The sequence below is a fragment of the Pipistrellus hanaki genome (genome assembly GCF_964339955.1).
Source record: "Pipistrellus hanaki genome assembly, chromosome: 8".
In the NCBI taxonomy this organism is placed as follows: domain Eukaryota; kingdom Metazoa; phylum Chordata; class Mammalia; order Chiroptera; family Vespertilionidae; genus Pipistrellus; species Pipistrellus hanaki.
In genome coordinates this window covers 8886877-8903645 of record NC_140510.1, presented here as the reverse complement: position 1 = coordinate 8903645, position 16769 = coordinate 8886877, and the positions used below count along the sequence as shown (strand labels likewise).

Genomic DNA, 16769 nt, shown 5'->3' with positions numbered 1-16769 from the left:
CCTGTCTCCTCCGCACCCAGACGTGTGACTAAGGCGAGTGAAAACGGCCTCAGAGCCGGACCCCTTGTGCTGATGCACGTGCTTTTCCTAAATTGTGGTATGATATGGAGACATCATTTTCACCCTACGTGTACAATTCAGCGACATTACACCCATTCACAGTGTTGTGTAACCATTATCCACCATGTGAGATTTTGAGCAAAACCTTTTCATCTTTCCTAACCAAAACTGTATCCATCATGTTCTAACTCCCGCCCTCCTAGCCTGGTAACCTCTATTCTACCTTCTGCCTCCACGAGTGTGATGCTAGGTGCCTCACGTAAGTGGGAGCACACAATATCTATTTGTCTGTGTCTGGCTAATCTCACTCAGCACAGTATTTTCAAGTTGCATTGGTATTGCAACATGTGTCAGTATCACATTCCTTTTTCAGGGCTAGTCTCCCATTGCACACGCATCACACTGAAAAATCCATTTATCTGTTGATAGAAAGAAACTGGGTTCTCCATCCTTTGGCTTCCATGAACACTGGTTCAGAAATATGTGTTCAAGTCCCTTCTTTCTACTTTTGTGGACATACACCTAGTGAAATTGCTGGAATGTATTTGATAAACACCCATCCCAAAAAAGATTGCTTACTGATATTATTGTGAAATACATGCATGGATATGAACAAAATGATTTAACAGGGGTTTTCTCTCAGGGAAGATAATTCATGGATGATTTTAATTTTCTTCTCTTTGTAACTCTCTTCTAAAAACAGAACATTTTTATAAAGAAAAATCATTTATAAAGGGATAAATGGATTTTTAAATGTGATGCGTGTGCAGTGGAAGACTAGCCCTAAAAAAGGAATGTGATACTGACACATGTTGCAATACCAATGCAACTTGAAAATACTGTGCTGAGATAAGCCAGACACAGACAAATAGATATTGTGTGCTCCCACTTATGTGAGGCACCAAGCATCACATTCATGGAGACAGAAAGGGAGAGTTTTAAAGAACAAAGACACTCAAAAAACAAAGCTCAACTATCCTAATTCTAATCATATTTAAAAACAAAAAAAATCTTACTTTTTAAACTTTGCTTTTTATCCCTGTCCTTGTCTACATGCATGTTTTATAGCATGAGAATCACAGTGCACATACTGCCATATACAGGGTGTCCCAAAAATGTACACACACTGTTAATAACTAATTATAAAGGAAGTGTTTATTAAAATAATTTCATTTTCAAAATTGAGCTACCCACTGTTAAAGGATGTATACATTTTTGGGACACACTGTACTTTGCTTTTCTCGTAGAGTAAGCACGTCCCACATAAATAGTTTCTATAACCATAACTAGAGGCCCGGTGCACACATTCATGCACTACGGGGGGCGGGGGGTCCCCCAGCCCAGCCTGCACCCTCTCGCAGTCTGGGACCCCTCTGAGGGATCTTCAGTGCTGCCTCAGGGACAGGAGAGGCTCCTTCCACCACTGCTGCGCTCGCCAGCCATGAGCCCAGCTTCCGGCTGAGTGGTGCTCCCCCTGTGGGAGTGCACTGACCACTAGGGGGCAGCTCCTGCGTCTATCATCTGTCCCCTGTGGTCAGTGTGTGTCATAGAGACCAGTTGTTCTGCTGTTCAGTCGATTTGCATATTAGCCTTTAATTATAATAAGATTTACTCAACTATTCCCCTTCTACTGATTTTTTAGTTTTTGGCAATTATAAATAATATGAAAATAAAATACTTTGTGTAAAAACTTATCATTTTTCTTTTTGCTGAGCTTGTTATAAGCTAGATCATTAAAGGCTATGAAATTGAAGTCCTTTTGCTAAATGTTACTTCACTAAGTTCCACAATGATGGTGACTGCCATGCCGCCACATGTCCCTCTTAGCCTTTCTGGCGGTAAGTGCTGTACAAGTGAGCGGCTACCTCCTCAGAAGGGTCACTGGTCAAGCTTACGAAGAGGCAGACTGGCTCCCAATCCCACCTTCAACACAGTATCAGGTCTACCTCAGCTTCGTAATTAAAAGCCTGGTCACCAGCGGCCACGGGGTTGAGTGGTGAACCTCACTCCTCGCTGTCACTGCCTCTTTCTATGCTCCGAGGCCCGTCCTGCAGCGGGACGGCCCTGTCTCTGCAGACCGGCTCGGTTCTCCTCTGGCCGCGCCGCTTCCTCTCCAGCCTCCCGCCCTGGGCAATGCTGGGGCTCCTGGCCCAGCTCTCTACTTCCACTACCACGCCTCACTCCTTCCAACTCTCAGCACAGTCTTTTTATGCTTTAAAAAGTTGAAAACACTTAAATGTTCCAAAAACAGGGCACTGTGGACAGGACTATGGCGCCTCCATGTGGATGAGCACCCAGCCACCACACTCACTGAGAGGAGCACTGAGGGACAGCACTCGTGTCCTCAGTGAAATAGGATGCACACTTTGATGCCACTTCTATTTTAGTTTATTTTTTTAAATATATTTTTATTGATTTCAGAGAGGAAGGGAGAGAGAGAGATAGAAGCATCAATGATGAGAGAGAATCATTGATTGGCTGCCTCTTGCACTCCTCCCACTGGGAATGGAGCCCGAAACCCGGGCATGTGCCCTTGACCGGAACCAAACCTGGGACCCTCCAGCCCACAGGCCAATGCTCTATCCTCTGAGCCAAACTAGCTAGGGCAGATGTCCCCTTTATTTTAAAAATACTCTGCACACCTCCCTCCCCGAAACACAATGTATAAATACACATAAAGGAATAGAAAATGCACAGTATACGTTCAAGTTCTTTATCTCTAGAGATGGTGATTCTATCTGTTACATTTACAGCGGGGACGAGTGATACCCAGGCACTCACCTCCTCCCAGAGGCCCCTGTTCCTGCAGGGCGCCTGCTCACTAGGCAGAGCCCTACCCGACCCACAGCTGCTTGGAAACCTTTCCCAGTCCCTCCCAGCAGCCCAGTGCCAGGCCTCACTGATGGCACAGAGTGGGAGCTGTCGGGGGGAACCCTCCGTCTTCCTGCCCCTCCTTCCTGGCCAAGGCCAGCCCCTCGGCAGGGCCCAGATCGCATCCCTCCATGTCCTCAGGGGCCCGCGGCCACCAGTGGGCCTTCCCCTGCGCAGGGAGCATCCTTCTCTCTCTGGCCCATTGGCACTCACACAGGTCAGGCCTCTCCCATGGGGAACACCTGAACGCTCTCTTCTCTTTCCAATTGGTTCACTCTTCTACTCACTGTAACCTGTTCCCACTGTCAACCCTGCTCAAACCATGCTCACAAAGTCCCATGGGCTCCTGGGAGGAACGAAACCTGTAAAGTGTGGACTGTGACTAAGTGTAAATTCACTTAAGAAGAATTTAAGAAGAATAAAAAAGTAAACAGTGAGCCCCTTCTCAAAGAGAAGGTCTTGGCTCTATGTCAAGACACTGGTGAATGAGCATGTGTTTTATGTGTTCTGGGTTAACACGGAATTTGAATGTATATAGTAAATTAACAATCCAATGGGCCCTTCCTTCCGGGTCTGCCTGATGGGATCCCGAGCACATGCAGCTTGAACCCTTGGCCGGAACTTCCTCCCGAGAGTTCCCCGTAACTCCATTCTCCACACGCTCCTGGCCTCCCATCCTCTCCAGCTTTTCTTCCTTAGTGTTGGTGCTCCTTCGGATTTTGCCTTTACCCTTTACCTGGCTGATTTCATTTGCTTTTCTTTGGTGCCCAGGGAGCAACTAGTCAATCAATGCCCCTCAAGTCTGTCTCCAGCCTAACTCGATGGCCTGAACTTCCGAAGGCCATCCCCAGAGGCCTAATGGATACCTGCTTGGATAACACACAGGTCTTGGAAGTCACATGTATTAAAGGGTTTCATACACATTTTCCCTCCTGCTATGAAATTTTCTCATGGAATTGCACCAGCACCTACACATGAGTCTTAGTCAGACCTGTAACTCTTCTATTTTGGCTTTTTCCCTACTGAACCCAAATGCTTTGGAATAATTCTGAGTGACAGCAATCTTCCTAAAACTTCATGTGACCATGCCAGAGGCCCAGAGCGTGTGGTGAATGGAGTTATAGGAAACTCCTGGGAGGGAGTCCTGGGATAAAATCCTTCATGGACTCTCCAGTGTCCCCAGCGAAGTCAAAACGCGGTGGAACCCCCCCTGGGATGAGCCTGCCCGAGCCACCTCTGCAGCCACTTCTTTAGACTCCCCCAAACTCAGCGTGCTCCCTCCCTCCACTCGGGAAACCGCTCCCAGCTCTCCACCTTCGCACCCCTGCTCTGACTGCAGCCTCCTACTTGGCTCTCATGCTTCATCGCTTGCAGATCCTCCCTGGGCGCCAACACTGGTCCTGGTAGGTCTTCGTGCTCTGCCCGACCACCTACCGCATGTGCCACAGTCTCCTGCTTATGTGCCTGCCTCCGCAAGAGATTAGAGCTCCCTCTCAGCCATGCTGGTGTCTGGTGCAGGCTCACAATTTATCACATCACAGGAACACAAATGTGACCAGCACACACAAAAGCAAACTGAGAAAAAAGGGATTTGAAAATTTTCACAAACACAGCGAGGGTGACTCAAAATTGCCTCGGGCCTCTAGAAATAACCCTTTCTATCACACGCTGAAAATAACTAGGAAGCAATGTAATGACAGTGGTCAGTGTTCAGAAAAATCATTAATCATCACTTAATCGATATACAGTTCTCTATTAGTTCGGGGATACTTACGATATCACAGTCCTTCTTGCCATCTCGTTTAATTGGCTCATTCAGATCCTCTTGGCTTCGAAAACTAAACTTTTCAATAGCTTCTGTAACTCCACGCAAAGAACTATAGATTTCTTCCGAGTTCAGGTTCTCTGTATCATAGTCCAGCAAGCTAAAGATCAAAATATTTTCTTTCTTAAATTGAGGCATATGCATAGAATTGAGATGTGTGAGTACATTTCTTGTAATAATTTACGGAGTGAGGTAAGTTTTGTTTCTTGCGGTGATTCAGGTGGAATGAAAAGAAGACACCTTTTGTTACAGCACCACTGTCGGACAGTACACACCTCCCCTGGTAAGCCTGGTCCTAACACTCTGCATCGCGCGCAATCAGAACCAACCACAAGGATGCAAGAACTCAAAGAGTGACGACTGGTGACTGAATGCACGAGGTAATGAAGTGGAAAATAACCTGCATATCTTGAGCATGGAAGAAAGTAGACTGGTTGTTACTGGTCTCAAATGTATAAACTTAAAAGAGGAATGGGCACTTCAAAGTAAAGCTAGATTACAAACAGATTTCAGAGGAGCAAAGCAAATGACTTCACTAAGCTGGGTTATGCACACCAGTATCAGAAACTTGTACATAAAATCCTGTGTTACCGCCCAGCTGGTGTAGCTCAGTGGTTGAGCACTGACTTATGAACCAGGAGATCAGGGTTCAATTCCCAGTCAGGGCACATGCCTGGGTCGTGTGGTCGATCCCCAGTAGGGGGCATGCAGGAGGCAGCCGATCAATGATTCTTTCTCATCACTGATGTTTCTCTCTCCCTCTCCCTCTCCGAAATCAATAAAAATGTATTTCAAAACTAAAACTAAAATACCAACCCAATAACTTGAAGTCAGCTCCACCTTATCACTGGGCTCCTGAGAGTCTAACTCGGCCATCTAACCCAGGAACTTTTGGGGAATAGCAAATCTTTGCAGATGCTTATTTTGGAGTTTTATAATAAGAACTGATTTTAAAAGATGAGTCAGTTTCTAGATGCATGTTTAAAACCATCTTAAAAACAAAACAAAAATATCCTTCCCTTAAAGAAAAGTGATTGTCAACTGATGTCCTTTTTTACTTTAGCATAACTAAAATGAAATGAAGCAAAAATCCAAACCAGCCTTTGGTGTAATACAACGTATCAGCAAGTGGCCTTAGGCGTCTGAAAAGTGCACTGAAATTGAAAATCCCAAGAACAAAAACCATCAACTGCCCCTCACTAAGAATATATTTAAAAAGCACGGAAAAACACAAGAATATAAAGAAAGCAAAACGGGAAGGAACACTCAACAAAGACAAGTCCAAACTATAACTTAGTGTAGATGTCACCCGGGACAAATCAGTCACGTGGTCTATGTGGCTGCAAGAAGTCCGAGCAATGTGGAGGACTGCCGGGGCATTAAAGAGTCCTTGGCTGTATATGTACATAAGGAGGCTTTCACCATTACTAAGGACGCCGATCTTTCTGTTCCTCTAAGACAGTGGTCGGTAAACTGCAGCTCAAGAGCCACATGTAGCTCTCCAGCCGAGGTTTGCCGCTCTGTTGACTAATGAGTTTGTCGCCACTAACCTAGACTCTCAATTCCAATAATTACAGGCTGTTGTTGTTCCTTGTGATTAAGCCCCTATCCCCGTGGTCAGCAAACTCATTAGTCAACCGAGCGGCAAACCGCAGCTCTCCGAGCCGCAGTTTGCCAACCACTGCTCTAAGAGAAATAATGAATTAAGCACCCACTGGCAGGAGCCCTTCCAAAGGATGGCACACTGCACCCTGCACATTCTCACAAGAGGTAAGTCCCTATCACTTAAAAACAGATTCATTTCCTAAGCCCCTCCTCTGACTATTTTTATTTTTTTAAGGCTTGGGCAGGCGAGCAAGACGAGATTTGGACAGTTCTCACTTGGAGTCGTCAGGCTGCCTGAGGGTGCAATGATGCAGGTATTTTCTAGGCTAGTCAGGTTCTGCTGCAGCTAAGGCCGAGTTCACTCTTCGAGATGGAAGCTAGCTGCCGAAAATTGCAGAACTGGCCCAGACAGAACTCACTTTTCTTTTCTGATGAAAGAAAATACACACCCTAACTGTGCTTGGCTAGTTCACAAACATGCACATCAACTCAAAGATTGCCTTTGGCGTCAAACAAAAAGGAATGAGCCTGAACCTACAGCTAAAATTCCATGTGTACACTGACAGGAGGTGGGATAAAAACGAACAGAATTCAAGATTTCCAGTCCTTCTAAATTTCCAACATTATCTCTCCATAACCTCACACCACCACAATCCCAGCTTCTGTATGAGCAAAAGCATTTATACATCTGGCCAGTACACTGTTTTTAATATATGAAGACTGAATAAAAAAACGTATATAAGATGTAAAAAGATGTCTTAAAATACTTTGAATCAAACAATAAAATCTAATAACACAGCCCATGCACACACACACACACACACACACCAAAAATAAGGAAAAGGAAGAATGATGGGATGGCCAGGAGGAGGACAGGAGGAAATATGATGATGTTCAGCTTTTAAAGGGATGTCACAATATTATTTTCCATATGTCGCTTCAGATGATAACTTTCACATAATTCATCTTATTTTTCTTCAACTGAACCACCATAAAATATTTCATTTCAGTTCACATAACTCTAGCATTATAGCAGCCTCTTTTTAGGACAGGAAGTAAAGGATTCTGCCGGCTATGCTCCTCCTCCTGTCAGTTACTAAAGCCGGGCAGACCCACTGCGGAGCCCACGTGCAGGAGGCCAGCGCTCCTTCAGACTCACCAGCTGGAGGTCTCGAGGCGGCTCCTTGGTACGAAGCGAAAACTGTGAGCTCCAGGTGAGAGATCATTGTTTCCCTCCAACAGGAAACAGGGCTACTTTCTTGGCTATTTTATGCTTTGGCTTGATTTGTCTTTTTTCAGATCAACACCTCTGAGCCCTCATGTCACACAGAAAAAGGAAACTGAAAAGGAAACTCCGTGAATGCCGTCAGCAGGGGCTGTGGACACTGTGGCCCCAACCAGCCACACGCTGAGGGAGCCGCAAGGCGCCCTCAGCTCGGAGACCATTCGGGAATGACCCTTAGACCAAGGCCAGGCCCCGGTCCCTGTAAACCTGTGACGAGAGCCCAGAAAGTTTGGCTCAGGAGCCTTTAGACCAGCAAGAGTGGCTCCGCTGGCCAGCAGTCACCGACCTCAGGTCAGCCACGCACCAACACTGAGCCCGACAGAGCTCTGGGCCGGGCTGCGAAGGGGCGGGTCCTGGGTGGGAGGCTCACGAGGACAGGTCGCCAAGGAGAGAGAAACTGGAGACGAGAAATTTGTCTCCTTAGATGTTCTTTGTTATTTTGTAGGGAAAAGAGAGAAGGGTATAGAAAAAGAACAATTGTTCCTTGTTATGAAATAAATAGAGTTTTGGTATAGGGCAGAGAGACAAACTTAGATTTCCTCTTAGTTTTATGTGAGCAATAGGTTTTTTAAATGTGAAAGCTCGTCACCTCTCTCCCATTGGGTGCATAAGATGCAGGCGTTTGTTAAACATCAGCTGCATTACTGTGCCACGAGCGGAAGAGGATTCTGGGAACAAGGCATCATTGGAGGGCATGGCAACTGGCTGGGAGACTGGCTGGGTGAAGCCTGGTGCCCATTAGGGCACAGTTTAGCGGGAGACATTAAACTGGTCTTATAACTTGAGGTCTGATTAATTTTTAAAAAAGGAAAAGAAAAAGAAAGTGTAGCAACAAGCCTTACTAACGCTGAGGACAGCAGGGACACCTCCCTCGGAGTGCCCTGGCTAACGGTGTCCACCCACAGTAACTGCAGGGTCCGCTCCACGTCACAAGTGGCTTTACACTGCATGTTTCAGAAGAAAGACGTTAAAATACTCGGCTGTCTGCCATGCACAGCCTCGCTATCTTCTCTGCAGCCTCAGAAGTGAGCTCACGCTCGCCGCCCTAGTGGAGGGCACAAGCCCATCGGACAAAGCACCGCACCGGGCGGCGCTGCCCTGCCGACCGCAGCCTTCAGGGGCCCGCAGCCTTCAGGGACGGGTTCTTTGGCCTCGGAACCTCACATGGATTTACCATCTGAAGCAGGCCCCTGCCCTCCCCCAGACTCAGCGGCACTGTCCACGGAGGCAGGGGCTGGTGAGGGTACCAACAGCCCTCCTGCAAGAGACCGGGGTCCTTCACTGAGATGCAGCTAAATGCCCTTCCCTTCTCGGCTTCCTTTCTGGGTCTGGGTCCTGAGACTGTCACCAGCTGAGGGGACATTCTGCAGGTTGTCAATCCACACTCTGGCCAGCGGGCCTGAGAGCTGAGGTGGCGTTTGGGCAGAGCAGGCCCGGCTTGCTCTTGGTGGAATGCCTTGTGCCCTGAGAGGAAAGCTAAGGAAACTCTGTGCCTGCCTGACTTCCCGCACTGCCTGGGCACCTCCTGGGCTGAGCACCGCACAGGCTAGGCTCGCCACAGGAGATGCTGACGACAGGGCCCCCTGGCCTTGTGACAGGGGAGGACCGCACTCATGCGGTCCGGCAGCGGTCACGCCCCTGCTCTCGCTTCTCACCAAGGCTCTCCTCCTGCAGGCCTGAGCCAGAGCGGGGCCGCCTGGAGGCGCTGAGAGGCTTCAGAGACTGAGACAACCGTGGGGAGGAATAATATTGTGACACCTCAGAGTGTACAGGTAGCTTGTTACCTGGGAGAGTGAGAGCGCCTGAGAGTCTTGTGGGAGGGAGCGGTGGGCATGGAGTTGGGCTGAGGAAAGGGAGGGAGGTGCTTCGATAGCCCATTGGCACTCCAATCCCATGACCAACTGCAGTGATCAGAAGAGGAAAGTCAGAGAGAGGAACAAAACAGGCGAAGGGGAAGGGAGGAGGAGAAGCCACATTCTAAGTGTCTTAGAGTCTGCTCTTTCCTTGACAAAATTCTATCAAAATTCACTGGAGCCAAGTTAATACTTCACCACACAGAGACCAGGAACACTTTTTTTTTTGTTTTGTTACAATTTGGTCTTGATAAGACTGCAATCCTTTCCCCCTCGGTCATGCATTTACATTTTTAACTCACAGGAGATTCTGAGTAAAGTGTGCGTGCACATGCCTACATGAGAAGGACATTATAGGCACTTAAAAAAATACATGGGTTTTCCATTTCAGATCATGTAATCAATTGTTTTAGAAAGAACCAAAGAAGGACCCACAGGCCTTAATTCAAATGGGACCAGGAACTATAGCAGGAAGACTCAGAGAACGTGCCCTTCTGGCCAGAGGCTGGGGCCTAATCAGACGGGAATTCTGAGGCTGCCACGGACCATTTCCTCCCGAAACAGTAACGTCATCACCGGAAGGCTAGGGTGCCTACTCTCAGCTAGCCAGCTCAGGGAGAGGCATCCGGATCCACGCCCCCCGCTCCCACCTAATGCAAAGGCTACAGTCACCTGCGAACAAGTCCTCCTCTTCCCTCGCACGGGCACTGAGTGGTCTGGGCTCACCAGGCGCCCAGCCGGGACTTCTTAGAACTGCTGCAATTCCAGAGAAGCAGGGCCTGGGCAGCCCGGCTGGACAGGAGACAGGAGGCCGGGGAGGTGACAGCCTCCTGCACACGCCGCCCACGCAGCTCCCGCAGTGCTGCGAGCAGGAGCACAAAGCTCTCTCCACCTGAGGACAGCCATGGCCCATTTCCTGAGACCAGTGAAGTGTGGAGATGAGAGTCCCTGTGCCACTGAAGGGCCTAAGAACTGTCTCTGTTCACACACTGGGTCAGGGGAGGGCAACCCTCTCAGGCGGGAGCTCTGCTCCCTCCTCCGCCGGCCGGGCTCCGGGTGACCCGCTGTGATTCTGCGGACAGTGTTGGCCCTCTGGTGGTGAATGGAAACCCACCAGGCGACCTGGCAGTGCCAGGGCGCAGAGGTCACCGCGGCAGTGCCCTCGGCTCTACAGCAAGTCTGCCAAGCACCGAGTGAGGACTGCCACACACTTTATCTTCAAGGCAATGGATTTCTAAAGTCCTTGCAACTGTTTGCATTCCCCATGAAGCACACTGGGCCCAGGTGTTTGGTGGTGGAAACTGCGGTCAGAACTCTCCTCTCCAAATGCCCAGGAGTGTCTGGTCACTAGACGGGAATCAGCAGTCATTCCTCCCTCACACAGAAACAAGTGACGAATGTCCCACAAAAGTTCAGCCACTTTGCTATGGTTTATCTAATACTGTTAGCTTAATAAAAGCGATTTCACTAGTGATCAAAAAAACAACTACCAAATTAGATCTCCTCCACCCCCATCTTTTTAGAATACTTCCTTATTGCCACCATGTTCAAGGGCAGAATTTTTGGAGAAAAAGATAATAATTCATTTTGACAGTCAACATTAGATTGAAAACACCCATGCCGACTTCTCCCTCAGCGTGGAAGCCACCGTCACGGGGGCGTGAGGCCAAGGGGCGGCCTTCAGAGCCCGTGCGGACCGTCCCCTCGGGAGTGGGCGGCCGGCCACTCTCCCAGTGAGAACGAGAGTTCCTTCCTCTCAGAATTTTCCCGGTAGAAAGCACATCACCTATTTGAATATTTCCAGTGGTGATGCTGTGAGGCCGTTTTTCCTGGTTGGGGCGGTTTTAGTTGAGAAAATCATTTCTCCAAATGACACAAACTTGGCTAAGCCCATCTGGCTAGTTAAGCACGGACTAGGGCACGTGCTTTTAAAAAAAGAAGGGAAGACCCAGCCGGCGTGGCTCAGGGTTGTGTTACCCTGTGAACCAGGAGAGCACGATCAGGGCACAGGCCTGGGTTTCAGACTCGATCTCCAGGGCGGGGCATGAGGATTCTCCCTCATCAGTGATGCTTCCCTCTCTCTCCCCTCCTCCCTTCCTCTCTGAAATCAATAAAAATATATGTAAGAAAGAAAAAAAAGAAAAAAACTATATAACTAATTCCCTAAAGAAGAATTTTTTAACCAAAAAACTATTTAGGCCACACTTGGATGTTTTAATATACAAAATAAATCTCTTTCATTTCTTCTACCAACCTGTAACCCTAGCAGTAAACATTAAAGTTAAGCCAATTAAGAATGAATGATTATCTGGAAAAAATAAAATTTTTAATAATTTAGGGATCTATGAGATTAATACTTGGACAATTCTTAGATCTAACAAATTACTCTAGCAGCTCCCAACAATCTTTTATTTAGACTATTAGCACAATTAATAAAATACTTAATTTGAGTTTTACCTTTTGCTTATTACCCAGAGAGTGTGCCACCCTGATAATGAAATAATTAAAACATAAGAAGTATGATCTGTGTATTATGAAAGAACAGATTTCTCATTGATGGTGCAAAGTATCATTTCCAGAGCAACACTTTATAGCCAGAGAACTCTGTGCCTTAGCGGTTAGCACTGACCCGGGGCCACTCGGGACAATCACACACTGTGACACATACAGAGATGTTAGCATTAAAAACAAGTGGCCACCGAGCCTGAGCCACACCTGTGAAAGTCAGACACATTCTCATGAGTTTCTGGTCTCAATGTCTAAGTAGAATGGCTTGCTGCTGATTCATGACAACAGCCATGATTTGGAGTCATAACATCAGACTTCAGTCTACTATGGTGCTGGGAGGGCCTTGAGATGAATAACCTAAGGCAATATGAACAGGAGGGTACTGTGACTATAAGTGTACAGAGCACTTGGCTTCACCAAAAAAAATAAAAAATTAAAAAAAATACAAATTTGATATGTCCCAAAATATTTATACGATAACCTGAGGAACTGAAGAGAAATTCACTGGTAAGAACAGAGGAGTATGGGAGACTCTTGATTATTAAAAAATAAAAATTTAAAGGCACTTATGTTTTGATTCTCTTCCTACTAGAAAGGCAATCCTTAAAGGGAAAATGGCATACTTGCACTATTTTCTTATAATTTTAAGATCTTGATGTCAGAAACACTTAAGACACAGCCCCTTAATGCTCGCTGTCAGTGATCCCAGACTTCTTGTAGAAGCATGTGCGGCGCTGGCAGGCCAGGCTCCGGCTCTTACCTCCAGAGCCCGGCCTAGAGTCACTGCTCTGAGTGAGGCCCTGGGGCCTCCTGCACACGCCAGTCCCCAGAGCCACCTGCGGACTGCTGCGCCCCTGGCCGGAGGAGCAGCGTTCACTACAGGCCCTGAGGCAGAGCATCCTCTCCTCTCAGTCATGGCATCGGACTCCGTAAGGCCAACGTTCAGTGAGTCTGAAATGCTGCTCCAAGTCCAGTTCTCGGGTTCTTACTCCCTCCCCCAGAGCAGCATTCTGCTGCAAACACAAGCCCAGAATGACAGCAGCTGTGCTTGGAGCGGGCACTGGGCTGCAAAACTACTCAGCTCCGTGTGGGCGGGCTCTGAAGGGCTTGCGGAGATGACCAAACACCCTCTTCCAGTGCCCCCACCCCTCAGAGCCTGGCGATGAGTTTCTAACAATTTCTATGTGTAGCAGTGCTAAATGTAACTTCTTAGCTTCCAAACCTTAAGGGACAGTGCTCAGAGTAGAAGAATCTCAGAGAACATTCAGTACAAATCACACACTTCACTGTAGATGTTGCCCAAGATTATTCAGTTAAGATTTGGCTGAGGACTGGGATCCATGATCTCCTGACACCCATACACTTTTGGCATTAAGCTTGGTAAAAAACATAAAAATAGGCTACACTTCAGTGTCTTCACGTCTGTCGAATCTCATTACCTTGGAGACAGGCCGCCATGGGAACAGTTGGTGGGTGAGGTCAGGGGGCTGGTCCTGCTGCTGTTGTGTCGGGAGGGAGTCCGGCCAATTGTGTTGCTCGGGGAGCCCTGGGGTGGAGCAGAATAAGCATCATTACTCCAGGGCTACATCCAGGACACGGCCCACTTTTCCCTTGGCCTTTTCACCCACATGGGCAAAATTTGTGCAATCAGGAAGATTCTTTTTCTGAATCCTTGGGGCCAAATTTAAGTGCATATTAAACAAAAAATGGATGACTTTCATATAGGCATTCCTGAAACTGAATAACTGATGCCAGCTGTGCTAGAGTAACAGACACAATAGAGCATTTACATCTCTACAGCATAAAAAAGCAGGTAACTGATGAATAACCTAACTTAAGGAAATGGCCATGTTGTCCCAGCCAGTGTGGCTTAGCTGGTCGAACATCATCCTGTGCACTGAAAGGGGGCGGTGTGATTCCCGGCCAGGGCACATGTCTGGGTTCAGGCTCAGTCCCCAGTAGGAGATGTGCAGGAGGCAGCCGATCAATGTTTCGCTCTCACATCAATGTCTCTCTTTCTCTATCAATCCCTCACTCCCTACATTCCCCTCTCTAAAAATCAAAAAAAAATCTTTCAAAAAAAGAGAGAAAAAGGAAATGGCTACATTTACTTTTTTTTAAAATATCCTCACCCAAGGATATTTTTTACATTGACTTTATTTTTTAGAGAGAAAGGAGGGGAGGGAGCAGGAGGCGGAGAGAGGAGAGGGGGGAGGGGAGGAGAGGAGATGTAAGCGAGACAAGCAATTGGTTGCCTCCTGCCTGCGCCCCAATTGGGCCAGGGATTGAGCCTGTGACCCAGAATTGAAGCCCCAACCCCTTGGTCCGCAGGCTGACACTCTAACCATTTAGCAAACAGAGCAGAGTGAAAATGGCCATAGTTAGATGCCAGATTCCTTAATTCATTCATTGGGAATATGGCAGGATTAAAACTGGTCTCCCACTCTTGAGACACCCAGTCTATTAAAAGAGAGGAAGCAAGCTGGCTGTTAGAGCAAGCTGTAGACGAGGGACACACAGAGCCATGGCCAGTCCACAAAGGCACCAACACCAACGTGGCCGAAGCACTCACCACACTGGTGTTACTGGAATTCTTGAGGTGGTTATGCAGGAGTTTGGTGGCACCATCCTGGAATGTTTTGGGCAAGGCACCAAGTAGCATAGTAAATTCAGGAGTGTTCAATTCAAACAGCGATATTAGCACAATCTGTGCGGCCTAGGAACAGAAGGCAGGATTAACTGATGGAGTGTCCAACAGCATATCTTGGTCAAAATATTCATGAAAATTGTTTTTAAAAGAAAACATTTATGTATGAATAAAATAAATAATAAAAGAACATCTTTGCTATAAAAAACAAAAATAAAATGTACCTGGAAAAAATTATATCACCAACTATAAATAGTCTCACTTCAACCTGGATAGTAAGTCCTGGGTGCATCTAACGCCCTGGCCTCGGACCTGTGTAGCTCATTCATAGTACATCCCGAAAGCTTCCCTGCGCCGGGAGCACCAGGGCTGAAGGTGCTGAATACATACAACACGCTTCTAAACAAGCTCCCGGGTTACCTTGAGAGTCCGCCTTCCTCAACCCCACTCCTGGTGACTGAGAAATACTAGAAAAGCCAGCTTAAATGCATCTGAAAAACTCCTACTCTCACACCTCTGAATTCAGGGAAGAGACAGTCTTTGAGAAGCAAAGCCGAATCGCATGATACAAATTAAAAATGTATTACTTAGCCTTTCAGAAAATGTTCTGCCTTTGCTTACTAATGGGACAACGTGCTGCAGACCTGCTTGTAGTCACTAGAGGGCAAGGCGGGGGAAGCAATCAGCCGAGGCAGAGGCAGCCAAGCGCCTGCTGGTGCGGAGCCGGCGCTCAGAGCTTAACACAACGCCTAAGGACTGGTTACAGAGGTTTGACTTAGAAAAACTACGCCAAGAACATTTTACTAAGTACTAACTGGCATTTCTTACAAATTGCTAAGAGTCAAAAGAAAGGAAAGCACATTATGAAAATCTTTTGACCAAAAACGTAATTTTATTTTTCCAAAGACTGTAATTTTTAGGATCTCAGTAATATCCCCATAACATATAATATTACCCCAAAAAATCTGCTGAGAAATTCTTTGGAAACAAGCATCACTAAGTATTTCAATGCTTTTACAATGTGAAATTAATTTTTGGTAAAGACAAAATTGATATTTATGTCTGGGGAAAGAAAAGAAAATCCAAAGACCCAAATGTGTTTAACCAAACATAAAAATTAATTATGAATGTTAAAACATCAGTAGGATGTTCTTTACAGAATAATCAAAAATTACTTTTCAATATGTCAAACATATCTATAATGATTCACTACACATAGCATTTGGCAAAAGTATCTTAATTCTCTCTTGACCTCCAAACACAGGCGTTAGTAACCTTTCCATTCCAATTAAATCACAACAGGCCAGGTGCTTTCATGACAGAGGTATTATAATTGTACTAAAACACACAATTCTCTATTTCATTACTGTGTATCATTCTTAATAAATCATTACCTGGAGGAATCCATTCCACCACCCATTTAATATACTAGTAACATGATTTCAATGTTTGTGTAAAGCAAATTCCAAAAAAACATGCAAAGGAACCTGTGCATTTAAAACACGTTGTATTAGATGTTAGAAAAAGTGCATGCAGAAAAACTGCACTTCAAAGAGAAAGGAAGAAGCGGACTTAATTTAGCAGGGGAGGAAATCAATGCCGACCAAATTCAATTAAGAAAGTTTAGGCAATTACTTTTTGGCTGACTGAAAATGACATTTGAAAATTATAAAATGGAAATAGTATATGCTTCCCAGAGTGACATGATATCCAATGCCACACACTTACTTGAGGTTTTGCATGAAGTAAATTACAAAAGGAGTGGGATCTTCCAGGGCTCTGCAGGCTGCAAGATGATGGCCTAGAAACTGTGTTGATTCACGGCTACTTAACATTAGTAACTTTTCCGTCATGTGGGGGGAAGTACAGCAGATTTAACTGTGACCCACTAATGAGCTATCTCTCAATAATACAAAAGTTGAATTTCTTTAAGAAATAAAATAGAAAGACAGGGAATTTTGAAAACATAACTCAATGGACAGATGGTATATGTGTGTGATTTACACATATAAATAAATACAATTCATTTTTACATTTTCCAAAATATAAAGTGAATTTGATTTTATACAGTTCTCAAAAGTTATGCCTTGGGTTAAAGCTATTTTCAAAATGCAA

The 16769-nt window shown here is 46.2% G+C and overlaps 1 protein-coding gene across 13 annotated transcripts in view; it reads right to left on the bottom strand.

Moving 5' to 3' along the window:
• CLASP1 (cytoplasmic linker associated protein 1) overlaps nucleotides 1-16769 on the bottom strand; it is a 221949-nt gene that overhangs the window by 30405 nt on the left and 174775 nt on the right. For all 13 annotated transcript variants that reach the window (XR_014795731.1, XM_084892205.1, XM_084892201.1 and 10 more), the window contains 3 exons: nucleotides 14580-14723; nucleotides 13447-13553; nucleotides 4706-4856 (listed from right to left, as the gene is read on the bottom strand). Coding sequence is in view for 12 of the 13 variants with exons in the window: in XM_084892205.1 (XP_084748331.1) it covers nucleotides 4706-4856; nucleotides 13447-13553; nucleotides 14580-14723 (402 nt within the window). In the remaining variant the exon portion in view is untranslated. The remainder of the gene's footprint in view (nucleotides 1-4705; nucleotides 4857-13446; nucleotides 13554-14579; nucleotides 14724-16769) is intronic.